Source organism: Gasterosteus aculeatus, chromosome 12 (genome assembly GCF_964276395.1).
Source record: "Gasterosteus aculeatus chromosome 12, fGasAcu3.hap1.1, whole genome shotgun sequence".
NCBI lineage: Eukaryota > Metazoa > Chordata > Actinopteri > Perciformes > Gasterosteidae > Gasterosteus > Gasterosteus aculeatus.
Genome location: NC_135700.1, coordinates 10,511,824 through 10,537,733, shown reverse-complemented (window position 1 = coordinate 10,537,733; position 25,910 = coordinate 10,511,824). Strand labels below are relative to the sequence as shown.

General features: G+C 44.4%; 2 protein-coding genes across 4 annotated transcripts; both read left to right on the top strand.

Annotated features, from left to right (window-relative positions):
• The first annotated feature begins 182 nt into the window (after nt 1-182).
• Nucleotides 183-10,670, top strand: ctdspl2b (CTD (carboxy-terminal domain, RNA polymerase II, polypeptide A) small phosphatase like 2b). 3 transcript variants are annotated; one of them, XM_040163824.2, is made up of 13 exons: nt 183-1,264; nt 3,327-3,536; nt 4,366-4,501; nt 4,604-4,753; nt 5,252-5,497; nt 5,591-5,687; nt 6,014-6,125; nt 6,233-6,319; nt 6,519-6,581; nt 6,672-6,751; nt 6,972-7,098; nt 7,504-7,599; nt 7,930-10,670. In XM_040163824.2, exons 2-13 carry the CDS (start codon nt 3,369-3,371, stop codon nt 7,993-7,995), a joined length of 1,428 nt encoding a protein of 475 aa, XP_040019758.1. In that variant the 5' UTR covers nt 183-1,264; nt 3,327-3,368; the 3' UTR covers nt 7,996-10,670. The 3 variants fall into 3 exon arrangements, with proteins under 3 accessions (XP_040019758.1, XP_040019752.1, XP_040019769.1); XM_040163818.2 differs by having other exon boundaries at nt 209-508; XM_040163835.2 differs by lacking the exon at nt 183-1,264 and having other exon boundaries at nt 3,326-3,536.
• A 629-nt stretch (nt 10,671-11,299) lies between these two features.
• On the top strand, nt 11,300-25,899 carry strc1 (stereocilin 1). The gene is made up of 29 exons (XM_040163739.2): nt 11,300-11,477; nt 11,697-12,287; nt 12,401-12,425; nt 12,917-14,258; nt 14,597-15,430; nt 15,843-15,905; nt 16,042-16,152; nt 16,286-16,440; nt 16,809-16,995; nt 17,427-17,542; nt 17,861-17,990; nt 18,127-18,309; nt 18,737-18,775; nt 18,862-19,032; nt 19,157-19,297; nt 19,969-20,030; nt 20,151-20,286; nt 20,407-20,495; nt 20,776-20,911; nt 21,065-21,261; nt 21,496-21,586; nt 21,777-21,948; nt 22,407-22,582; nt 22,682-22,837; nt 23,106-23,248; nt 23,381-23,529; nt 23,884-23,981; nt 24,200-24,350; nt 25,283-25,899. The coding sequence occupies exons 1-29, from the start codon at nt 11,438-11,440 to the stop codon at nt 25,372-25,374; spliced, it is 5,976 nt and encodes a 1,991-aa protein (XP_040019673.2). The 5' UTR covers nt 11,300-11,437; the 3' UTR covers nt 25,375-25,899.
• Nucleotides 25,900-25,910: the final 11 nt, after the last annotated feature.

The window sequence follows — 25,910 nt, the reverse complement described above, 5'->3', positions numbered from 1 at the left end:
ACGCTTCTAATGGCGGATGACTGTTTTATCTATTAGGGAAGTTAACCGGGTGTTTGGCATCTGAAAGTCTTTTTTTGTATCCTTACACTGTCCTGTGTTGCTCCTTCCAGTGATTATAAGACATGTTGCGAATGTTGTGCACGAATCCCCGATCGATTGACTTTTTCTTCATCATTTACCACCATAAAGACGGGCAGTCCTCCGTGTCACTGGAAGCCGCGGGAGGAAGAGTGCAAGGTGGAAGGTGTCTCTCTCCGCTGCAGAGCGACGGGTGTTTTTCGGAGGTAGGGGGGTGTGTCTGTGTCCCATACGGGTATCTGGCTTGAAGAGACTGAGCAGAGGCGGGAAATGGCGCCCGGCAACACAACGATGAGTCGTTTCAGAGACGGCCCTTGAGTAGCCTTAGAGGAAAAAGTCCGATCGGAACACGAAAACAAGCACTGGCAGCCAGATGATATGATTAATCAGTATTGAGTCGTTATCGCTGGACGCCGCGGATCGCCGTAAAGTAAGTCTGTTACGTTAACTAGTCGTGTTTGTTCGTGAGTCTCGTGGGTAGCGTGGTTTCTGTGGTATTACGTACGGACAGGGTAGATGTTTTCCTTCTGCCTGTGTGCATCTGTTTGCCCGAAGCAGTATTTCTTGAACGACGTGTACGGTCAACGCTATGCTAACGCTGCTAGGCTAAAGTAACGTAGCTAACGTTACATAGCGATGGGAAGCTAAACTGCGGCCTCCGAGGGACCTGGTAAACTCTCGGGCAATTTGGCTGCGTGGTGCATTGTGACTCGAATTCTATCTACGACATTCGATCAATATCTGTAGGAAGATTTCATATTAAGTGTACATCTTTGAGCTATGAACCCATCTATTCACGTTAATGTTAACAACCGCCAGGGCTAGTTAGCTTCCACTGATGCTAACGTTGTTCAAATTGACATTCCATAACTGAACTTTGCTAACGGCCGCTTTACTTGGACAAATTATAGCTAACATGTTATCTTTTTAGTGTACTTCTGGGGAGTTTGGGCTACACGCCCGTGTAAAGTTGTTTCGTTATGATTTTAAGTCAACTGAATCAACTTGCCAAAGATAACGTTGATGTAATTAACGGATAACTTCGATAAGGCTTCCACGGTGGCTAGCCTAACGTTAGCCTGAGCTGTTTTGATTAATGATGTCTGACGAGTTTCACTAGCAAATAACGTTAACCTTGCGCGGAATTCGAGGAGACCCTCCAGACAATCCGCCCAACCAACCCCACGTAAGTTATCCGCCTAATGTCCAGTGCACTAGTTAATCGTTTCACGCTACTTATTGTTACGTTAAGTTCGTTTGGTTTAAGATGCCGCTCTGGCATTGCTAACGCCTATTTGGGCTTGCCATGTTGGAATGCTAACGTTGCCGTGTAGCATGTAGCTATTTAACGTTCGTGTTGGCAAACACTGGGGACCACAAGTAAGTCTGACAACGTTAAAAAACTTTACTTGTACAGATGTTTTCCACGCCTGTCTAACTCTCGAAACATTTAACCCGACGTCCTCTTAAGTCAACGTTAAATATGTTCCGTTAATGTTAGCCGAATCGAGCTAACTAAGCCACTCTATTAGCTGCGAAGCTGGTCGTGATTGCGAAGTGCTTTTTTAAAACCCCGTTGGTGTGAGGATGCCTGCGGAAAGCAGACAGAGTTTGTCATCCGTATTTATTTGGTTTGGTTCGTATATAAGCTTCAGACACTTCATAACAATTTAGCCGACCGTAGATTCGGAGTAATATTTACTAGGGGGGCAGGCTGCCGAACAGGCCCTGCTCGTTTCTCCTCTGAGCTTCCGTGGCTAGCTCGCCCATACAGGCTCATCGGCATGGACGTTCTTATTTCCCGCTCACTTGCTCCTACCTAGCTATGCGTGATCCCTGGTTAGTGGTTGAGCTCCCGGAGACGTGCATGATTAGCAGCCGCAGCGTTGTTGCCATGCAAACCTTTGCAAGATTTGAAACGGCTATCGCCCAAACATGCCGACATCACGGGTTGAACATTTCATCATTTAACTTAATGTACAATAATAATGCGCAATGTGTTTTTTTTACGTTTTAGATGTGTATTGACACAAGAAAACACGTGAATCATTCTAGTACTCTGTGTATAAATTGGACATGAAAGTCCAAAGTAACGTGGTACTCTAGAATAGTACTGCGAGTTGTACAGCACTCAACTGTAATAAGATCTTTCCAGAAATCACAATTAATAAATGTGTTAAGAGCTGTTTCAGTGCTACATCTACATCCCAGCTATCTTCTTTTGATTCTTCAAAGGGTTAAGTTTAAACCCATTTCAATCATTCATAATAACTGGATTAAATTGAATTATAACATGTCTTAAAATTACGGTTTTAGTGTAGCCATTGTTAGGGAAAATTGTTGTACAATGTAATTTAATAAAAATTTTGGCTTGTCGTTTTCCCCACTTGCCTTTACTTTAATGTTAACATGTAATGTAAAGCTGTTACGGTGCCTGTTGGTGTTTTGTTCACATGATCAAGCACATCTGGTGTATTCAAGGATGGAGTAAATGTAAAACTGATGCAGGGAGGGACATTTATAGAATGTCTAGATGGTGCTATTGTGGGCTCGGGGTTCCTGACAGGTTGTGGATTTGTTGACACATTTCCAACCAGTGTGGACAACTCGAGATGATCTGCGTCCACGGCAACCTACATCACATAACCAGTAACGTACACTGGGCGTGTGCGTTTGTTTTCCTTCTGGAAGCGGTCAACAATGGAAGTGTGACAAATCGGGGAAGGACGTGTCACGACGGCCAAAAACCAATCAAGTAGCAACCGTGGGTGTCGGTCCGGTGTAAACGTAGCAAAACGAATATTGGCTGTAGCCTAACAGAAAATTCATCCTCGCTGTGAATAGTTTGTCCTTGTGCATAATGTGAGCAGTAAAATCCCTCCCCTTCAGAAATCTGCTTTTAGCTCAGATTAAAAAATTTAAATTCTGTCTTGACTTTCTTGTAGCTAATGTTTATAGTAAAATCTCATGCTATATATATATATATATATATATATTACTGTACAAATAGAAGTAAAGCCAGCTGTGGCTGCCGTGAGGGAAGCAAAATGGGATCTTGAACGCATCCAGATGTTGCAGAAAAATGCACGAGTACCCCACTACACTTATGTACAGCCCACAGGCTTATTGTTACCAGTTGACTGTTCAAGGAAAACACGTTTCTCCATCTTTACTCTTCTGTTTTTGCTTAAACTTGTTTCCACAACTGTACAGTGGTATTAATTTCCCCTCTCTTTCTGTTTCCGCAGGATTTTTTTTAATCAACAATTTTACATGTGACTGCTAAAACAATGAGGCTGAGAATGCGCAAGGCGTCTCAGCAGCCGAACCCCAGTCTGGCAAGCCGCCCGTCCCGTACCAAGCGGAGGCATTCAGAAGTAGAAGAAGACTCGCCACCTAGTGGAGGGAGGGGCTTGTTCTCCACCATCAAGAAGTTCATCAGAGGAAATGCTGTTACGGTAACTACCTCATTGATTTGGATTTATTCTTTTTATGTGAAGTAAACGTGGGTGTGGTGCTCCTTGGACCATTTTCTGAAACCATTTAGTCTTTTCCCATATATTGATATTTTTCCAATTTGAAACCATTTTAATAAGCGTTGCGCTTTCATGGTGACTGAGTCAAATGCTGTTTCTTGGTGTAGAGTGTCATGTTTCCTAAGAAATGTCTGGAGGAATGCAGCAGCTTGTCTGAGATGCTGTTCTAATTTTAGCTTCTGGCTCACAGTGGGTGTGCAGAAACAAACGGACAAGTCAGGCCCGCTGAAACGTCTTTATTTCCTTTGGAAAGAGTCGGGCTTAATTATTTTATTGACATTTCATGGTCCCCCATGGACCATTGTTTCATTAGGTCCTTATTGAAGAATATTCCCTCAGTTTGTTTTACTGGCTGACTTTATGTAAATTTCTTTAATTGACAGAATTCAAACTCGTTTACTTTTTGATTATATCAGCTGGGATCAGAAAGGTTTATTGTACATCGCGCTAAGCAAGATGGGCAGGGTAAAATACGTAAACAATATAAAGCACCATGCATGTTTTCTTTACTGGCTTTATCATTCTTTATTTTGGGGGGCATTTGATGGAAAATTCCACATGTACACGAATCTGCAAATATGGTCGGGATCATTTAATGCTGATTATTTGTTGTGTTGTAGGCAAAGGTCATAGAAGAAGGCACACTGTTTTTTTGGGGGGAAATAGCGTCACTACTTTCCTCGGCGACGGACATGACTAAGAAAAATTTCCATTTGCAGCTATTCACTGCATTATTTGTTTTCCCCTTTAGGTGCCGCAGGAGAGCCCAGCAAAGACGCGCCTCCACTGCGATGTGGACAATAACCTCATCACCTCAACAACCCCGAACACCAACACCCCCCGCAGGACTATCAGCAGGGTCAGCCGCAGAGGCTCCCTAAATGGACGTGAGTGGCATTCAAACAAAACCATATATATAATGACTGTGCTTTACTAACCACATGTCTACTTCAACTCCTCTTAATCGTCTCGTCACTTTTCCCCTTCAGAGGCAACTAATCATGACAGAAGTAAGGAGAAGCCCAATGGCAGTGTGGAGGAGACGACTGCCGCTGAGGTGCCCACAAGCCCTCAAAGAACCACGCTTCTTGGGACCATCTTTTCCCCCGTTTTCAACTTTTTCTCGCCAGCGAAAAATGGTATGAAACCCCGAGGTCGCTCGTTTGACTTGTAGCAAGCATCATGCTCAAACCGATAGGATATACTCGAAACCTGTTTTTAACACACTGTTGACTTTTTTAAGGCTGGGTATTGTTTCACAAATTACGATGCCAGCACCACATCCTGGTACCAGTACACACTGGGACCAAGCGACACTGATACCGACATACGGGTCCGTCGCTAGCTAATCTTTGCCACGCTGCACTCATGCAGCGGCTACGGCTAACACCAGTATCCTTCACTGTAAAAGAGTGTAGTCCTATTGACTTGTAAAGTCAGTAATGTATGTTTCCTTTTCTTTTTTCTCATGATGTCATTGATTTAGTTGTTATTGTATATACCGTGTATAGTGTCTTTAGTGCTGTTTTTTTAATTTAAGCACTGTAGAAATAAAAAGAGTACAAATGCTTAGTATTTTGTGTCAGTTATGTCGAGATGGTACACATTTAAACCGACTCTCTGCATTTGTTATTCAGCCTCTACTGGCTCAGACTCTCCAGACGAGGCCTTGGAGGCAGAGGAGGTAGTGAAGCAGCTGGACATGGAGCCAGCTGTGGAGACGCCCACCAGCACAGACGCATCCACACAGGAGCTGTGTGCGACCACCAACTTCTACTCGAGCGCATCGCAGCTCCCCCCAATGCAGCCTCCGATCCCCGAGGTTTCCCCCACAGGCAGGGAGGGAGAGCACTATGCCGATGCTGACCTTCCACCCCTCACAGGTACATATCTGAGTAGCAAAAGTTTTGATTCATGTTGAGGTTATAATGTTTTATATTATTGTAATTGTATAATATTTTTTATTTTTGTCCAAGCTCCAGGTTCCAGTCCAGAAATGGCTTATGTGGACTCTCTGCCTGCTGCCGCACCAACAGAGGCAACCTATGAGGAAGACTGGGAAGTCTTTGACCCGTGAGTAAAACACTGCAGTCCTTAAATGCATTCTCCTATAGCCGGAAACATTGAACAGACCGCTGATATTTTAAAAGGGCCATTGGGATCATTATGGATAAGCTGTGGTTGTGATGAAAGTTCCGCTCTGCAAATGGAAGCGTTGTGTGCAGAAGATTTCAGTTAAAGCAACTTCTATCAAATCCACCGACCTGAGCTGCTAACCTGCAACGATGCATAAAACCAGCAGCAGTCAACAGTTTGACCTGATGAAGTCACTTTGGTTTAAAGATTGTTTCAATTGATATCGTGATTGACTAACGTATGTGTGACTTTTTGATTTGTAGATATTTCTTCATCAAGCACGTCCCTCCACTGACAGAAGAGCAGCTCACTCGTAAACCGGCTTTGCCACTGAAAACGCGCAGCACGCCCGAGTTCTCTCTGGTCCTTGACCTGGTCAGTAAGGGATACATAACGAATGATTTATTCATGTAAAAAAACATTTTTCCTTTTTTAAGCTCTGTTCAAAGAGTTTTTAGTATTTTCTCTTTTGTGTCCATTAGGATGAAACATTGGTCCACTGCAGTTTAAACGAGCTAGAGGACGCAGCACTTACCTTTCCTGTCCTCTTCCAGGATGTCATTTACCAGGTAAGCGCTCTGTCACCGCTTTTTTTTACGAAGCCACTAGAGGGGGGAAAAGTATTCGTAAAAAGCCCTGTTTTAAGGCCTGTTGGCAATGATGGACGTGCTTGTCATGCAACGGGGAACTGCTCAATTCAGTAGAAAAAACTCAAATGAACAACTTTAGTAAACATTGTGTTGACCATGATGGTTTGTTGTCCTGCAGGTGTATGTGCGCTTGAGGCCGTTCTTCAGAGAGTTTCTGGAACGCATGTCTCAAATCTATGAGGTAAATACAACCTGCCTACTCTTGCAAATAAATTGTATCAATGAATCTGCTTTGAAATAAAGACCTTTTTAAATGTTCTCCCTTTTCTAGATCATCCTTTTCACAGCCTCTAAAAAGGTCTATGCAGACAAACTGCTCAACATCTTGGATCCTAAAAAGCAGCTAGTGAGGTACGATGTGTTTTCTGTTGGTCTGTTTAATAACGGCCCAACTAACTCAAAAGCTGATTGCCGTCTGACTGAGCTCTAAAGCTCTCTGGTATGCAGCACTGTCGGCACGTGCTGCCGCTGAGGTGTCAGTGTTGTGGTTTTTCTGAATTATTGATCACTGTAGTCACTGATTTTTTTTTCTTCTTCTCTCCCTCCTTTTCATTCCCCACTGTAACTGTAGACACAGGTTGTTTCGTGAGCATTGTGTCTGTGTCCAGGGAAACTACATCAAGGACCTCAACATCTTGGGTAGAGACCTGTCAAAAACGATCATCATTGACAATTCACCGCAAGCCTTTGCATATCAGGTGAACACATTATCACACTCGGGGTTTTGGCTTCTGGTCCAAGCACAGGTCATTGTAATCATAGTCAACCAGACAAATTATAATGATCGACTAATAACCCTTTTCTGGCAATTCTTTGATGCAAATATATATATAGTGTGTGTGGGGGGGGTGGCTATCACAGCCAAAGTTAAGACTAACCCTTAAATTGATGCAGATTTGTTTAGATACAATTAATGATGGAAATGATCACACATGCAGAGTTTACTTACTTAGCCGTTGGCCTCCAATATCTCCTCATTGCAATAAAGCGTTGTATTCGTTCCCGACATTTACTGGTCTGATTGGTTGCTGCCAGGCAACCAAAGACATTGGAAAACCAGTACAAAATGACATTACTCATTGTGCTGTTTTGTATCCCGACAGTTGTCCAATGGGATCCCCATAGAGAGCTGGTTCATGGACAAGAATGACAATGAGCTGCTGAAGCTGGTGCCCTTCCTGGAGAAGTTGGTTGAGATGGTAAGATGTCCCAATGTTCCATAACTGCTGTTGGACATATTATAATCAAACATTATATCATTAATCAGCTACATCAGAGTGGGGATGGACACCGAACTCACTTGGTGTTGACACAGCAAAGTGATCAAAGACCGGATTATTGATATAGCTGAACATTAGCTATGCTGCACTTGATTATTTTTCCCTCTGCATTGGGTCTGAGCTCTTCAGACTACACACATTCAGAGCAAACACCTGAATAGAATAAACGGGTATCATCCCTACATCAGATTGATATTTGACTGTTTCCGTAAATCTAACGCATTCTTTAATCCCTCCCTGTGATCTCAGAACGAGGACGTGCGGCCGCATGTTCGGGAGAGTTTCAGGCTCCACGACTTGTTGCCCCCTGATTGAACTTTTTCCAGTCTCCTGGAAATGGACACCATGAAAAAACTGAGAACAACATGCGTGTAAAAAGCCCCTCTTTGGATTACAAACCACAACATTGTCATTATTGTTAAAATTTCAGGCTTTTGTCTTAGTTTTTTTTAAACCCACAGTTGTTTTAAAAAAAACTAAACGTTTTTTAAAATCTGGATGAATTTTTTTGTGGAACCAGATGTCCCCTCCACACTAAATTCCGAAGTCTTGGTGCTGGTTTATTGGGTATGAAAATACAACCTGGTAAAGAGGAACTTCCCCTCGTCACTCCCGCCCGAGTCGAAGCCCCTGGTGCTCCCGCTGCTGACACTGACTAGTAACCACACTCTGTGGCCAGAGAGCATTTTCAGCAGGAACGACGGTCCTGTGACTCTGCATGTGTGTGTATATGTTGACTCCTACCAATGCAAACACATGCGCTCATTTGGTGTTTGATAAACCTACAATCTGTAGCCTTTTAAAAGCATATGCATTCCTCCATAGCCGAGTCAAGTTTCTGTTGTTGGTTGCAGTTCTTTTTTGTTTCCGGTAAAACTGGTGTTTCATTGTTTTGGAAAAGAGCTTTTCAAAATGTTTTACTTCTGTTTGTAAGATATGTTGTTTTAAAAAAAAAAAACTTTTTCTTTCTCTTTTTTTTTTTTATTATCATTATAAGCCTTTTTCTGTTGGGAGAAGATGGGTGCATATTAATGACAGTCCACTGCATAGTCAAACACAATTTAATTGTACCAGGACTTAAAGCATAGTTTGTTGTCACTCTAACAAATGAAGGTTTAATTTCCCGTGTTGGCATCACCGTGGACACAACATGGCTCCTTATTTAAATGAATGGCCTGATGCTCTCCTTACCTGTAAATCTGACATAATGTAAAGATTTGAGGGCATTCCTTTTCAAAGTGATGTGTCGACATTGAACTTTCTTTGATCGTATTTGTCTATAATCAGTATTGTCTTTTAACTCCTAATCAAGTATTCAGACTAAAGTCAGAGCTGTGTTTTGCTTTTTCTAATGTGTAATTTGACGGCTATGTTAGTAGCATTATGACTAATGTAGCACATCTCACATGCCAGTGTGTCATGACGTCTACCCAAGGTAGACCTCTCTGGCCAGACCCTGTACCAGCCACATCTGGCACCAGCAACATACTGTTGGGATGGTCAGCTTCTCTGTCTCTGACCTTCCCTGTTTCAGCATTTTTACTTTGTATTTCTAAGCTTTTTCTTTTACGGTTTTGGTGCCCTTTTAATGCAATGTGTTTTCAGAATGGTAACTACATGAATGTGTTTTTGCCTGGATAGTGGACAAATTGACATTTTACTGTTTCAGCTTAATTTATTTGACAGTGAGACAAATCGTAGGCTGACATCCTTCCAAGCTTAAACCTGGGACAAAGGTCTCCGTGCCTGACTGTCTTGTGTCCCCAGCCAAACCCTCAAGAGGTGACTTGACTTACTGGAACAATTTGGCATGCGTTGTTAAACCGCTTCCTGTTCTTGTTCAGTTGGAAGGTTGTTTTATTCATTTTTTTTTTTTTTTAACAAATGTGCTTGTTTGAAGTTGTCTCGGTTGCCTGTACAGTGCCATACGCTTCTCCACCTTAAAGCCTCCCCCTTATTTTCCCTGCGATCTCACCCCCCAAAAAATGCTTAGATGGAAAGAGACAATCAGACCTTGAGGCTCTGTGGGTGGTGAACCCTGGAGATACACCAACTCCCCGACACACACACACACACACACACACACACACACAAGGTGGAACAGTCCCCGCTGCTCCCTGAGCACAGCCTCAGATGGCTGGTGATCGTTCATTCTCTTTTATAGTACACATGTCCAGACTATGAATGTAAAATTGTAAATTGGGTGAAGTCTTGCGTGTCTTTCCAAATACCTTTTTTTTTTTTTTTCTTCTTTTTTTCCCTTTACAACAAATGAACAAAAATAATCAGTTGTTGAAGAGGCAAGAACAAAGTGAAAGGAAGAGGAACCATCTCTCCAGGTCCCACCGTGATGTGCCCCCTCCCTCAAATGACCACTCGCCATCCTGACTGCATCTTGCAGGTGTGCTCTTCATCCCCTCTGATAATCTGTAATTCATGGACCGGTGGGAGCCTCTTGACACTTTTAATCCAGCTCATTTTTATGTGCATTACCAGTTAATTGTACACTTGAGTGTTGTACAATACATGCAGCTTCATGTTTAAAAAAAATCCTTTTAAAGTAAGGAAATCTTTTTTGTATTTTTGATTTTAAATGGCATGTCAGATCTACTTTTCTAAATGTATTAATGACGATTTAACTTTACAGATCAGATGGAGTGTTTTTTTTCTTACAAATATCTATGTTTAGTTTAGCGCTACGTCATTCAACTGTTAAAGTTTAGCATGTAGAGAGTAACGCTTGCTCTGTGGGAAAGTCCTGAATTAAATTTCAATCATGGCACTTCTTGCAGAAAACAGCAATGTGTTTAATGATTTATTTTTTTCTCCCGTATATCCGTAAAGCCATTTTACTTGCGAGAAATGCTATTTGTGCTTACGATGTATTTAAAACCGTGTTAAGACATCTTTGTTCAGCCTTCAGGCTATATGATATTGTAAAGTGTATATACAGTTGCATTGAATTTCTGAAACAAAGTTTTAAAGTTAAACCTCTTGCATGCCCTTTGTTTTTATTTCTCCTGGCTGTCTGAAGATGGTACGTGAGAGAATGTTGAAAAGAGTCACATCGTGGTAAAGAGAAGCACGCAATCTTTGCTTAAACCAATGGGTGCATATTACTTCTTGGCTTGAGTAGCATAGAACGGTTCCAAACAGTTTTATTGTGAAGTCTTAACTTTTTGCTTTCAGCGCCTTTTTGTATTGTTTAAAATGAACCAATATTTTATATGTACAAAACAACCTGTGGGAGCCATTTAATTTAGAGGCTTTCTTTAAACGCTCGCGAACGTTTTCATTCAGTAATTATTTAGGTGACTTTTTTTAGAAATCCATTTGGAAGTTTACAGAACTTTAATGGAGTGCAGTTGAAATGGATTCTGCAGAGAGCGGCTCCTCGCACAGGACTCTGCTTTCAGCCGCAGGAGTTAATCGATACACTGCGTTAATAATTCACCACCTGTGACCGGAATCCTTTGCGTGGTTCACAGCCCCCCCCTCCCTCCTCCCCCCGTCATGAGGTGTGTGGGGCCTCAGGAGGAGCTGCTGCCTCTCAGAAGTGGCCCCGTGAGAGCGAGAGATCATCACACAGGAAGTCTGATGGAGGAGCGACAGCTTGTTGAACGCTAACTTGTGAACTAATAATGACGCCTGTTCTTCTGATCGGGCCGAATATCTCTGCCACATCAGCAAAATAGGACGGCTGTTTATTGTTGTTAGTGTCTGGAGCGGTGGCTTGTTTTTCTTGAAGACACTTACAATGTGGTCCCCTGCTGCACGCACGGTGTGCATCTTGGTTGGTGAGTACAAAATAAATGGTTTGATGAAGCTGAGACCGCAATCTATTTGATAATACAAAGGCAAACTGTCAAGATGTGTTCACTTGGTGAGAGCTTGTTGCAGGACTCAAACGTTCTTTTAAACTTCTGCAATGGTAAATATCTAACTAGTTCAAAAAAGTGCAATTCTTAAATGTAGATTCATAAACAACATTTCCCCCTCTTCTTGCTTTCTGACAGGCATCATGTGTGCTGTCAGACACGTGTCCTCACAGCCCGTTTCAATACAAAGGAAATCGGAGCAAACTACTGACGATTCCATCAAATTACAGGAAGACATCCAGAAAGTTATTGATCAAACCCTCTCCGCGTCTCGTGGAGACCGAAACACGCGCATCTCCGGCGCCTCGGACGCCAGCGCGCACTCCGCGGCGCTCACTGACCTGGCGAGGGGACGATTCCTAGACGACCTTCCCAGAACCCTGGTGTGTCTCCTCTCCGGGAGGCCGGACTGCGGCCCGCAGGCCGAGATGACCGAGGCCGCGCCTCTGGAGCTGGACGGCGGGCCGCTGCTGGCGCTCGTGTCCGCCCTGACGGGCTCCGGCACGTGCGCCCCGGGGGCCGCGGGCGGGCTTCCGCGGGCCGTTGTCGGCGTCCTCTCGGGCCTGCCGCTCTCCGGGGCCCTGCTGAGCGGTTTGGTGGATGCGGCTGTGGCGCACATGTCTAACTTCATGGGGACGCTGCTCGGAACGCCGATGGACTACATCAAAATAGCTCTACAGCTCGGAATCAGAACCCCGTCTTTAGATGGACAACAGACCTGTGAGCAAGGTGAAGCGCCGTCCTTCATTAGAACAAATAGTTGTGTGCCCCAATGTGTCGCATGTGCTTTTAGTTTTTAACTTTTTCATACTAATGTTATTGTTGTTCCACTTGTTCGTCAGGAGATCTCAAGCAGCTCATTATGTGGTGAGTCATTATTTGTGAAATGTCAAGACACCATGGGGAGCTTTTGACAACTACCGGATTGTTCTTATAGTCATAGGTGCCTCACAATATTCATATTTTATATTATGTGTGTGTATATATATATATAAAAACTATTCTATGGCTTAAATCGACATGAACATTTGAATAATTAGTATCAATCAAGAACATATCAGATTCTTTTATCTCATTTGCAACTACGACACTGTTTTCATCACACCCGAAATGCTTATGTTTTAAAATTAGTTTCTAATTGTAACTAAATAAGTGTGTGTGAGTGTAACAATTCACTGACAAGAGTAGTGAAACTATCAGGCAAATCCTTTATCATGATCTAAGGTAGGAAGTGAGGAAGACTTTAAACAAGTTTTTCTTTTTCAGAGCACCTCTCACTCCGTCCACAGGTGGTGAATCCGTGCTATTGTGTTGCTGAAATAATCTGCCACAATTATTCAATCTCTTTTTTGGCTCAGGGGAATGAACCACAATGTGAACTGGTCCTTCTCCAACTCCATCACCGACATCCTGCTGGATGTCCTCCTGCCTCCAGCACAGGCCGCCTGCTACCCGGGGTCAGACTGCCCGAGCCCTCCCACTGTGCCCTTCCAACGGGGCAGCGCCTCGGAGGCCAGAGACGACGTCCTGCTCAAATGCGACCGGCGGAACCTGGCGGCGCTCAACGACACGCTGTGCGCCGACATCCTCGCGGGGTCGAGACCCGGGGCGTCCGCGTCTGTGCTCACCTTTTGCCGGGCGCTGGGCTCCCTCGGGGCCGAGCAGATGGAGCGGGTGTGGAGCAACGCGTGCCACGTCACTCAAACGCTGGTGTCTCCGCTGCTCGGCCGTTGGTCCGCCTGCGGCGTTGGGGAGGCCACCCCTCCCCCGGCGACTCCCGCTGCTCCTGCGCCTTACCGGCGGGTCAGAGAAGCCTCCAACCTCAAGCTGCTGGCCTGTAACTACAACAGCTGGGCCGAGGACGGGCCGGTGGACGCTGTTCTCATCTCACTGTGCAGCGACAACCAACGCGAGGAGTTTGTCAAGCAAGTGTGTGGCGATGCTTCGCTCATGAGAAAGCTGCTGCCGGATCCGCTGAACCGCTGGCTGTACGGGTACTGTGCCAACGCCTCTGCGGACCCCGGCTACCTGGCGAGCCAGTTCTGCGGCTACGAGCAGTGGGTCGACCAGCCCTCTGTGCCGGTGGACCCCTCTTTGCTGGGCTTCTGCATGAGCCTGGACGGTCCCAGGTTGACCGCGCTCATGTGTGAGCACATCCCGTTGTTCATGCTTCTATTCTCCGACCCTGCAAACGGGCAGTTCATGCCCAACTGCACAAACAGGCCGCCTCCACCGCCGTTCCCCAACGTGGGTTCACCGTTACTGGAGTCTTGTCGTTACTCAGAGTGGCACGATCTGATGCAAATCACCTTCGAGGTTTTGTCACACTGCATCGGCCTCGATCAGAGTGGTTTCACTAAAGAGGTTTGCGCGAACAAAACCTTCCTGAACAGTCTGCTGCGTAATCCACAAAACGCTTGGCTTGAGAGTCACTGCAACTCCTCTCTGGCCTTTCTACGCCCCGAGCCGACGGAGCACACCAGCATGACTGGGTGGTGCGACTACCAGACGTGGGGACAGCGGCGGGTGGACGACTCGGTGGTCGCCCTCTGTTGGCAGCAAGACCAGCTGGCTTTTCGGAAGAATGTCTGCTGCAAGGCGTCTGTGATCGAAAATCTGTTACAGGACCCTCTGAACCAGTGGCTGAAATCAGTCTGCGCCGACATGAAGGAAATAGAGGAAACATCGGTGTTACCGCAGGTGAGAGTTTGACCCCTGACCCTGACGATAAGGGTCTTCTATATCTCAAGCCTTTATCAGCTGCTGAGAAAGGAATGACAAATACTATATTAAGTACCATTGTGTAGTGAAATTGTCCACCCACTGGCTAAATTAGAGGCTTTTAACATGCAACAAAAATAATCTTTTCCGAGGGTTCTGATGTAAGAATGTAAAGCTTTGGGCAAAGGACTGTCGAACGCTGGACAGTTTCTCCCCCGAAGCAAATTTGTGATATTAGGCTTTGATTATAATAGATAACAGTGCAGTAGTACAGAATTGATATTCTGATGTTATTTTCCCAATCCCCTGTATTTCAGTTGTGCAGGTACTCTGAGTGGACGCGTCCCATCATCGTGGACATGACTGAGCTCGCTCTCTGCACTGAGATCGACCCGCTTAACTTCACCTCGCAAGTCTGCGCCAAAGACACAGTCCTCCAGAACCTGTTGGCCAATCAGGACAACACCTGGTTAATAAAATACTGTAACAACCATTCAAATCCAGGCCTGTTTCCAGGTGGAAGTGGGGCACTGGGAGCGGGCCCGACTGGATTCAACCCAGCAGATCAGTGCCAGTACTCCAGCTGGAGCGTCGCCCTGCCAGATGCGGCGCTCCTGACCCTCTGCTGGGAGCGCGACCAGAGCAGCTTTGTCTCCTCCATCTGTCCCAACACTGTTCTCCTCCATTTGCTCTCCTCGGAGCCCTCGAGCGCGTGGGTCGGCAACATGTGTGCCACCTACACCAAACACAACGCTGCTACAGCCAACAATAGCACCACCACCACCACTGCTAGTCCCAATTTCTGCCTGGCCAAAAGCCTGGTGAGTCAGTTCAACTGGAACTGCTCAGCCGACTTCACCTCAGCCTGCCGGCCCGGCGCCAGTCAGAATATGGCGCTGCAGATGGTGGTGCGCTGCTGGGTGGAGGGTCTGAGCTCTAGGGTGGGTGCTCTGCTGACTCCTCCTGTGGCCAAAGTGTTGGAGGAGGCAGCCAGCACTACTGTGGTGATCCTGTTGGCCCTGGAGGAGGTCCAGAACACCTCCCTGCACGTCACCGAGAACATACGACAGAGCGTTTTAACGTCTGTGGATCGCTACTTTGACACAGAGAACAACGCGGACGAAAAGAGGGTGTTGCTGCGGTGCTTTGGGGTAGGTAGTTATTAGTAATGAAGTATTCCAACAATTAACAATCCTCCATCTGAAATGTCAAAATGTACTTTTACTATCAAAAGAAAGCATTGATGATTTTGCAAAATGCATAATACCACTAAAGTACTTCAAAATTCAACAGTTGAGTAAACGTACTTTGTTACATTATACGACTGCTTGTTATATTATCTGCAATATCTAATGATGCACACTGTATTTTAGCACAGTGTGAATAGAGATTTTCAGTCAGAGTGTGTAAAACAATTCATGGACTTTATAGTTTATCTATTCACCAGTTGCTGTGTGTGTGTGTGTGTGTGTGTGTGTGTGTGTGTGTGTGTGTGTGTGTGTGTGTGTGTGTGTGTGTGTGTGTGTGTGTGTGTGTGTGTGTGTGTGTATTTTCCTTCCATAGAGAGTCTTAACTGGCCTGATGCAGACATCGAGAGACGTGACCAGTGAGGATATGTTCATAAAGGTGATTAATGCCAAGCCAGCTTCATGTTAGTAGGAGTTTTTAGCAATGCTAAATAACCTTAGTTATAGTATACCTATAGTATACATTTATTATGTGTTTTTCATGCTGTTTTATGAACTCATTTCCATGCGTGCAGGAGTACTTCAGTCTACCGCCGAGCAGCCTGGGCTCTGTGCTCGGCGCAGCTCACATCACCACCGTCAGACTGATCCTCCAGTACTACAGCGGGAACAAGAACACGCTGAAGGTGGAAAAGCCACGCTGACCACATCAAGCTCGCTTTTCCTGTGTCTTCCCGGGAATTCCTAGCTGGCCGCAGCATGGGTTTGGTCTCCGTAGAGTACGCAGTGAACTGATTCCTACATGCTTCTGTTTGCCAGTTGCCCGATAAGTACGTGGCCACCGTGCTGTCAGTACTGTTCCAGACCCACCTGGTAAAGGAGGCCAGTCTCTTCCCCGAGCTGCTGCCGCTGGTGGCTGCGGCGAGCCCTGCCGACATCGAAGCTTTGCCCTCGGTGCAGGACAACGTCAATGTGTAGGTGATGTGGTAATAATACAAACATGTGATTGTGTCACTTCTTATAATACTTCTATTTCTACATCTGAGTTGTTTTTCAATATGAATTATTTGCATTATTTGTATTCTCTTTTTTTGTTTTTTATAAATGAATGAATTGTCTGTTAGATGATACCGGTATGACAGCAGTATGGTGGATATCTAACAGAAGGCAATTAGCTCTGCATTAAGACGGATGGACACAACGGACCAGCTCAGTACAACAACAAAATAAATCTTTACACTTGGAATTTTTACAGTTTAAACTTAAGTGCCGTTATTTTCAGAATCATTTCTGAACATTTTACCAGATTTACATACCTTTTTTATTCAAATGTTCCCCCTAGGAGGGAGACCATTAACAGACACCTGCAGGCCATGACTCTGGAGCGGAGGCGGGCCTTCGGCATGTGGTACAGCAGAGTTATGTCCCCCTCCCTCATCATCAGTGCTAATCAGTCACTCATCAGGGACACGGGAAACCTGATCGCCTACCTGCCCTTCAACAACTTCCAACACCTCTCATCTGCTCAGGTAACAGCCCTTTGAGTTCTGACACCTTTCTGGGAAACCAAAGAAGCCGGGACCCAGTCGGCTGGATTAGCCTCTGGGCACAGAGCTACAGGTAGCAAATGGTCAATGTCCCCACCTCTGTGCAAAAATAGAGTACATTAATTAAGAATGACCTGGAGATAAAGGGGCAACTGACTTTTGAGTTCTCAACCGCGCAAGGTTTTAAAGTAATAGTTTGACATTTTAACTCGCAATCTTAAATAAGAAGCTACAGTCGTCAGTCAGTCGGCCTAATTTACTACCGCAATGTACTTTAGTTGAACAATATGTAACCTTTTAGTTTGTGAGCTTTAGAGGTGAGACATATTTCGTAAGACCATAGACAGAGCCGCTCTAGCATTTTCTTTTCATCAGATCCATTACTGCATTTCTGTCATCCTGCATCTCCACAGCTGTTGGACGGACTGGATGTGTTGCAGAGAAACACCCTCACTTCTCTAAAGCAGGATTTCATAGCTCACAGCCTCATTGGCACCTACAGGAACTTGACAGCTCAGGATTTTACCAGGTTGGCAAAGAATCATTTTGAGGCACCTCTAAACTTTCTATGCATGTACATTGTTTAGACATGAGATCAGTAGGTGTAAAATTAAACCTGCTTAAACTCTTTGACTTAGACTTATTTTTTTAAGCTTAAATGGCATTGAGGCTAAGGATTGTGATTCACTGAATTGTAATGGATAACAGCTAAGGAAGATAACGAATGCTAAACCTTTTTACAGCTTTCTGCTCCGAGGCGCGCGTGTGCGTGCGTGCGTGTGTGTGTGTGTGTGTGTGTGTGTGTGTGTGTGTGTGTGTGTTGTTAAAACAGTTTCTGTCATTTCAGACTAGGAAATCTCACATGCCTGGCGGACCCACAGGGCCTCCTCGTGTACAAAAATACTAAGGCCTTCAGTGTCATCCAGGACATCGTTATGAACTGCACTCGAGAGGGACTCCGTCCGTCCGGCTATCTGGTGGGAACGACATAGTTACTATGCAGCTCCTCACTTTAATTGTTTTTTTCTTTCTCTATTTCTACGTGCGCTTGCATTTAAGAAGTATTTCCAATATCGATGCTGTCTTTGTGCCCTTTCTCAACCCCACGGGCAGATTTCCAGTGTTTTGCTGAACAGCACAGAATTTACGACCCCGTCCTTGCTCGGTCCCGGGCGGCTGGCAGAGATCGGCCACCTCCTGCCCTCGCTGGGTGTGACTTTCCTACGGGGCGCCTCACCCTCTCAGCTGCTCGCTGCCCTACCTGCCCTCGCCTCAGTTTCATTCAGCCCCGTACAGGTAGACGAGCCTTCGCAACCCGCGATGCACAGTGGAAAATGTAGCAGTCATCCAAATCTAGACATCTGGTGTAGTGGAAGAAAAAAAAAAGTCAGGGGTTTAGATCAGTCCCCTTCAATGCATAAACGCTTATTTGTTGTGAATGGTTGGGTTCCCTGGCAGCTGGTGGGGCTTTTACTGGAACAGCTGACATGCAGGCGATCTTCAGCCCGCTGACCCTCGGAGGTGGGAAGGCTATTGAGGCCTGAGCTGTTCTTCACCCTCCGCTGTGCACGGAGCTGCTGCTTTGTACCTCAGCCTCGCAGCTGTTTTCTCGCCAGAATGAATGACCATTTATTTTTACTTTGGTATAAAAGAGCTGAAGCAAGTATCTATTTGTTAGCGGTAGTTATTCCTTTATTTTTCTCTCATTCTGTTTGTTTTTCAGGCTTCCATAATTGTAGAAAAGATATCTTCAATTACCCCCGTGAGTTATTTTGTAAACAGAATATCAATTTAATAAAGAGTGCCTTTTTGCGCCCTAAACCTCACGCCTTTCCCCCCCCCGCCCAGCTGAGCGCTCCGGGCCAGCTGCAGCAGCTCGGCTCCCTCCTGGTGGGAATCAAGACGGAGACCTTGTTGACACTCTCATCAGACAGGCTGCTGTCGTCTCTGCCCGCCGCCGCCCGACTCAACCCGGGGCTCAGCCCGCCCCAAGTCAATGCTTTATCTACCAAACTATGGGTACGACACACGCATAACTACATCATTTTCATGCATTTTGGTAGATTCTATATTTGATATATTTGAATTTTGTCCGTTGTTTTTAACTAAAAAGGGATGACTATGTCACTGCTTTTCTGAGCAGGCCTTTGCAGATGTGATTGGTTGGCAGGAGGATGTGGAGCCGTTCCTCTTTTGGACGCCCCTTGTTAGCGTCCTGCCCAGGATTCAGCTGCTTGTGAACAACATCACCACTGTGTCCACAAAACACTGGAACACACAGCAGGTATCACTCTATAACATAACATGTCTATAACAAGACATGTTACTTCAAATGCTTTACTCCAAACCTCCTGATGAAGGTGGTGCCAGTCACAGGGTGCATATGCCGAGTGATAAACCGTGCCAGTTGCACCACAACCTTCAAAGTGTAAATATTTTAACAAGAAAAGATACCTGTGCATCAGGTATTCATCTTTGCTTGTTCACATGGGGGACAAACGGAAATGCAGTCATATAATATTAATGGCCAACATTAAAAAAATAATGAACCACCAAATAATTAAAAAGAAAAATGTGGATTAACCGAGTTCAAAATAAGATGTCTCACCCAATAGTGTAATGGGCTCTTCAAGGCAGTCCACCTTTAGATGCCTGAGAGCATCTAATCCCGAGCCTTTGACCTGTACGTTGTGCTCTGTTCCTGCTTCCTCTGATTAAATATGCCCTGTCTGTCTGTCACAAGAAGGTGTGTGTGTGACAGTATCTTGCCTAACTGCTAAATAATTAAATGGAGAGGCAAGAGCAAAGATATAATCAACCCTTACACTGTGAATGGGCTTTCCTGTGAAGACAAACAAGACAAAAAACACTATTTGTATCACGTTACCCTCGTACCTGATCATGCAAACCCAATGAACCAACAAGTTAAAACACTTGTTTCCATTGTTTTCTCAGGCTAAAGCAATTTTCAAAGAGGTGCTTGATACGAAACCGAACCTAAATGAAGCAAATCTGCTGTGAGTACAGTTAATTTCTGACTTAAATATGAATATGCTGTTTTTTTTTGTCTGTGCTCACTTCTTAAATTATTCAGTGTCTTTTAATTGTGTTGGTTCTCGCCTCCTTTCTCTCATCAGGAGTCTGGGAACAGTGGGGCCGGGCGTCAGCTGTAAAGTTCTACAGGAACTTTTTCGTGCTGATTCTTCGCCGCCTTCAGTGAGAAGAATCCTGTCTTTCCTCAGACAGCAGCCCGGTCCTCTCCACACCTCACTGGTACACGTGCCCGTTTGATTGATGCCATTCTACGAGCTATTGGACGGCTGTATTTGATCTATATCACATGTGACATTTCCTTTGACTTGCATGTTTTTCTTTTTTCTTTTTTTTTTACAGAAAAAGTGTCTGATTGAGAATCTGTATCAGTTTGAGTTCTTCTTTGAGCTCATCAAGGACCTTGGGGCCGAGATTGCCCTGTCCATGCCGTAAGTGTGAAGATGCCATAACTCCACTTTTAACGTGTTTGAGGGGTTTTCAGATGTTTAAAAAATCACTGCAAGAAAATTGCCTCCTCATCATATACAGATAAGAATTTGATCTCAAAAACTTTCACTGTAAAATGGCTCCCATGTCTGCAGGGAACAAAAAGAAAGTATAGCACATTATACTAATATTGAATGTAAAACGTCCACTCCCTCCTTTTCAATATACAATGTATTAGATATATTTATCTCCTTCTCATTCTGTTCCTGTGTTTGCTTGCAGAGTGAGCACCATCAAGACGTTTCCCACGGATTTGATGGACACCCTGAGGAGGACTATTGTTCAGGACCCTCACCACTTTCTCTTGCTGTCTAGAATAAAACAGGAGCTGCTCGTTGACAAAGTGGCACAGAGGATGGTGAGTCGAGCCCCGCTGCGCTGCCTTTCTGATCCCCTTCCTCTTTTCAAAAGTTAAAAGGCAAAGAAACAAGAAGAAAAGAGACTTTGAGTTAAAAAAACAGTTAGATGTATTTGGAGTGTGATGGATGTTTGGTGGGCTCTTTCTCTGCAGGGCATGTACACTGGAGTGTTTACCGAGGAGGAGTTTCGTTCAATGGGCATTATGGCAACGTTTGTGGTGGATGAAGTTTTCATTCAGATTGACCGCAGCTTCTTCATCAAGAATCTGGACTTCCTCCAGGAGCTCTGCTACAGCAAAAGCAAGATGGACATTGTGGCCGGTATCCTGCTGGAACCCGCCGCCTTTGGGTAACGTCATCAACTCAAATTTAATGTTTTAACTATTTGGGCCAACATCGTCTTAACAAATAATATTTTCCGTGTATAATAATATATCCGTGACATCACATATCCTCAATACAAAACGTTTGACATATACAGTAAGACATGTATCTAAGCTTACAGTTATGGGGGGAACATTAGGGTTTCACATATCACAAGCTTTCTGTATCAAGGCGATCAAATGTTCCTGTTTCCTCACAGTCCAATCAACAACTGGAACCACACAACACTCAGCCAGGTGGACCGGTTTCTCCTCTTCCTGCCCGACAACAGGCTGCAGGAGATTCCCCTCGTATGTATTCCTGTACCGAATTTATTCGATGTACTCAAATCCATAGTGAAGCGTTGGGATTGTTACCTGATCCTGGCCGGTTAGCTGACAAAGGCTGTAAACGAATCCCTCAGGGATCACATCTCCAGCAGGTGTCAGGATCAGGTGGTGAAGTTCCTGTCCACACGTGTGGCTGTTTGTGTTTCCACAGGCGTTGATGACTCTGTGGCGTATCGAGAAGCTGTTCATGAGTCACCACCGATGGGAACGTGGGGAAATTGGGAGCCGCTGTTCGAACGAGAACGAGCGTCAGAGATCTTTTGAGAAGCGGCAGTTTGTTTTGCAGTTTTTCCTGGGCTTCCTGAAAATAAATGTGTTGTCACGTGAGCATCAAGTTGGTTCCTAAGATCTCTGAAAACAGACATGTGGTTCTGTCTGAAGGAATAGTTCAACATTTGAGGAATAAAGCCACGTCTGCTTCTCCGACCACGAGCTATTAACCCAGTAGACCAGGATTAAAGTGACAGTTTGACAGTTTGATGGAAAGTATTATCTGTCTGTTACCGTTAATAACATAAGCTCACCAAGTAACGCATCATGTTTTGCTTTACTGTAGTCTGTACAAAAACTAAAGTGTAATAACAACACACGGTGGTTTGACCCACATTATGCACATTTACATCTTGACGTGCAATGATGCTCCATGTCCAATGTCTAACTATTCCCTTAATGTATGGCAGTCATACATTAATATTTGATTGTAACAACGCACATATGAAGTCATATGTTGTACGTCAGCCGCATGGCCTGATCAGATATTTGCGTTTGTATCCTTCACCAGCGACTCCTATGGTTCCTACTTGTGAGATTCTGCACACAACATCTCCCTCTGCGTGGACCCCCAACAGTCTGCTCAGCATGTCTTCATCGGCCTTCTCCAACTGTCTGGAGCTGATGGGTCGTGACCCGTTCCTTGTATCCTACCAGCGCAGCCAGGTGCTCCAAAAAGTCAAGCGGGTGAGATGCTTCTGCAGTTCAGTCAAGCGCGTTTGATTCCTCTGTGCAGCGTCCAGGTCTTAACACTTTGTATCTACGCTGTCTTTACTGAATGTGAAGATACACGGCGCCGTCCCGTCCTTCTCCCAGTCTGTGATTTCTCAGTTGGGTGGTTTGGCAATGGGACTGTCCCCAGAGGAGCTGAGCGGCCTGCGGTTGGCTGAGCGGAGCAGCATCGCTGCACTCGGTGCAGTCAGAGCATGGAGCAACAGACAGGTAGCTGCTTTGGCAAACGGTCTGCATTGACTAAATCTAATTATGCACCGTCATGTAGACCCCATTCTGACTTTTGACATTTTTCTTTCTTTAAGAATTTTTCAATATTAGTTTTCTGAGCAAGCAGAGTTTAACATCTGCATTTTCCCATGGCCACAGAGAGGTCTTTAATGACAGTAAGACTGTTTAATGAAGCTGAATTAGATTTTGCCTACCAACTGAGCGTTCAAAGAGATTATCTGGATATTAACTCTCGTTTTCTTTCCAGCTCTCTGCACTGTTTGCCGCCGTGTTAAACTCCACCCAGCAGAGCCCCAGCCAGCTCGACTCCAGCACGCTGGTGGCGATGGGACACATCGTCTGTGGGGCAAAAACCACAGAGATGAGTTATTTCAATCCTCTGGAGTTCAGGTGAGCAGACCCAAGCGGGCGGGTTTCACAGGCGCGTCCCTGAGAAGCTCTCTGCTGCTGATGACATTCAGTCTAAAGTCGTTCCCCTCCCTTCTCCACTCGCTCCGCTGCGTCTCCCCCCGGTGGCTGCAGCAAGGCGGTGCTCTGGCTGGGTCAGCTCAGGCTGTCCTGCTCAGAGGAGCAGCTGCTGGCTCTTGTTGAGCTTCTGACCAACCAGCTTGCGTTTGGATCCATGAGTTCATGGGACACCGCTGTGTTCATTGAGATTGGCGTTCTGGCAGGTATTACGCACTCACCGGCTTCAACACATTTGGAGGAGAAAATTCAAATTCCAAATGAAATACAATTTACTTTTCTTCTGTAGCAATGGAGACAGGTGCATTTTTAATACACTGTAAGAAACGTGTAGATTCTCAGTAGTGTTAATTGGACGTAGGGCACAAATATCATTTGTTTTGCTTATTCTAATGTATTGTGTTCATCGCCACATTCACACACTCATTTAATTCTTCAATTAAATCTGTTTTCTTGACACCATCTTAATGCCACTCTCATATTGTTGGACCCCAGAGTCTTTGTCTCAGGAGACCTTTTCTCTACTTCACTTTCTAATAAACGCTTTGCCCTTTTTACAGCTGGTCTCCCAGACATGGCAATGTCAGCTCTGGTTAGAGAGCAAATAGAAGGAATCACACCTGCGGCTGTCTCTATGATACCACCTGATAAGTTTTCTGTAAGTCAACATTTGATGAAACGGCAAAGAAATATTTGCAGCATGAGCTCTTTTGATGGAATAGAGCTTCAGAGCTATTTAATACGTTCTTTCTTTGTAGTCCCAAATGGTTGGACTGGTTCAGTTGGTGCAATTACTCTAACGGCTCCTTATGTTTTCTCATCTCGTCTCTGCCAATTGGCTCCTCTGTTTCTGTATGTCTGTCCGTTTTGAGACAGGTGGTGTTTCACCAGAGACAGATCAGCATGTTCTCCTATGAGCAGGCGGCTGCAGTGACCGTGGAGCAGCTCTCCGCTCTGTCAGACATCCAGAGGACCGCTCTGGCTATGGTGCTGACGCCATGGGAGGACAGGCCTGTCGACTTCAGAGGTAAAAAACTGATTGCACACCAATGATTGTGAGGAAGTTTTTTTTTTTTTAAGGTATACAATTCTTTTTTTTTTTTTCTTCTATTTTTTGTGTGGTGAATGTGAACGCCCTACATTAAGTTTACTCCCAATTCCATACTCATACTTTACTAATACTTCATATGTAAATGTTAACAATTTAGTGTCTTTGATATTTGTAAACACAAAATAGAACACTTAATGATGTGAAAAAAAATACAATATATGTATTAATAGGTCACTACAACTAAGATGTTAGAAAATTATTGCCAAAATAAACTCACAAAACAACAATATTTTTACAACATTTTTTTCAAAGATGTAATTGCTTTTTTGAGATCGTCCTGAGGTTGTTCATTCATTATTTGCTATTTGTTTTATTTTTTTTCAGCTGTCAGTTGCTCCGCTATGTTGTGCTCACAGTCACCAAAATCAGGCTGTTTATATCTACTTTAATTGCTTAATTATTTTCAATTAGTTGTTTCATAGAATATATTGCATAATATAAAAAACAACAACATAGGCTTTGCTGGCCATCTACGCTGACACAAAAATGTGTGAGCATAGATGGAATTTGACTTCTATTTTTTCCGTTGTTTTTCTATATATATATATATATATATATATATGTGTGTGTATTTCATTGAAACTTAATGACTGAACAAGGGTTCACCAAAGCCAGTGGAAATAAACTGTACTGATGTTTGTTATTTGGCAAGCAGGTGCATTTTGGGGAGGATAACAATAAACAGATTACATTATGATGAGTAGTCTTCCATTGACTTAACGGCCACAACAGAAATCGCCTGCTAATAGTGGAGTAACTGACCAATTCAAAAATGTTCTTTTTTTCTGATATAAAAAGACGACCCTGCATTGTAGTGCATTTGAATTGGTTTCCCTTTATTCCTGCAGGGAAGTCACTGGGGCCGGCACTGAGCCACAGTCCTCTGTGTCTCACAGTGGGACTGCTGATGCTGCTGCTGCTGCCCTGCCCGGGCACATGACCCCCCTCACCTCCCCGGGATCAGGAAACCCCTCCGCAACCACCCAGAGGATGTTATTCATACGTGCAAAATCAGCCCTTCAGGACTTCTTTAGTGTATTTAATGGGATAGTCATTTATTCTCCAACTTACACTTATATACGCATATCATATTCAGCACTAAAGCGACTAAATGTCTAAATTCACAATATAAAAAAGAGTGACAGTATGCAATCCAAATATTAAAAGTCAAACCAACACTCACACAATCATACTCATATATACATTTTGCTTATTTATTCATTAATTTATTTTTGATGTGAATCCCCACAGACACTTATGATGTGACACAATGCCTAGAAAAGCACCCCAAACAGATTTACATGTAGCAAATACAAGTTGTGCAAATATACAAAGTTCTATATTTTTGTCAAATTCTATAATATTTGTGTTGGTTAGCATCAGTCTTTTTTGCTGTGAATTTTGTTGTGTGGGCCACACCTTCAGGTGTGATAGATTTGAGTTATTAAACTGAATTTGCCTCTGATTGACTCCTTC

Bases quoted from the DNA above. Each gene is read 5' to 3' on its own strand.
- ctdspl2b (XM_040163824.2), top strand. From the start codon at position 3,369: ATGAGGCTGAGAATGCGCAAGGCGTCTCAGCAGCCGAACCCCAGTCTG. The intron at 3,537-4,365 runs GTAACTACCTCA...TTTCCCCTTTAG, and splicing joins TCAGAGGAAATGCTGTTACG to GTGCCGCAGGAGAGCCCAGC. The intron at 4,502-4,603 runs GTGAGTGGCATT...TTTCCCCTTCAG, and splicing joins CAGAGGCTCCCTAAATGGAC to AGGCAACTAATCATGACAGA.
- strc1 (XM_040163739.2), top strand. From the start codon at position 11,438: ATGTGGTCCCCTGCTGCACGCACGGTGTGCATCTTGGTTG. The intron at 20,031-20,150 runs GTGAGTACAGTT...TTCTCTCATCAG, and splicing joins CTAAATGAAGCAAATCTGCT to GAGTCTGGGAACAGTGGGGC. The intron at 22,583-22,681 runs GTGAGATGCTTC...CTGAATGTGAAG, and splicing joins TGCTCCAAAAAGTCAAGCGG to ATACACGGCGCCGTCCCGTC.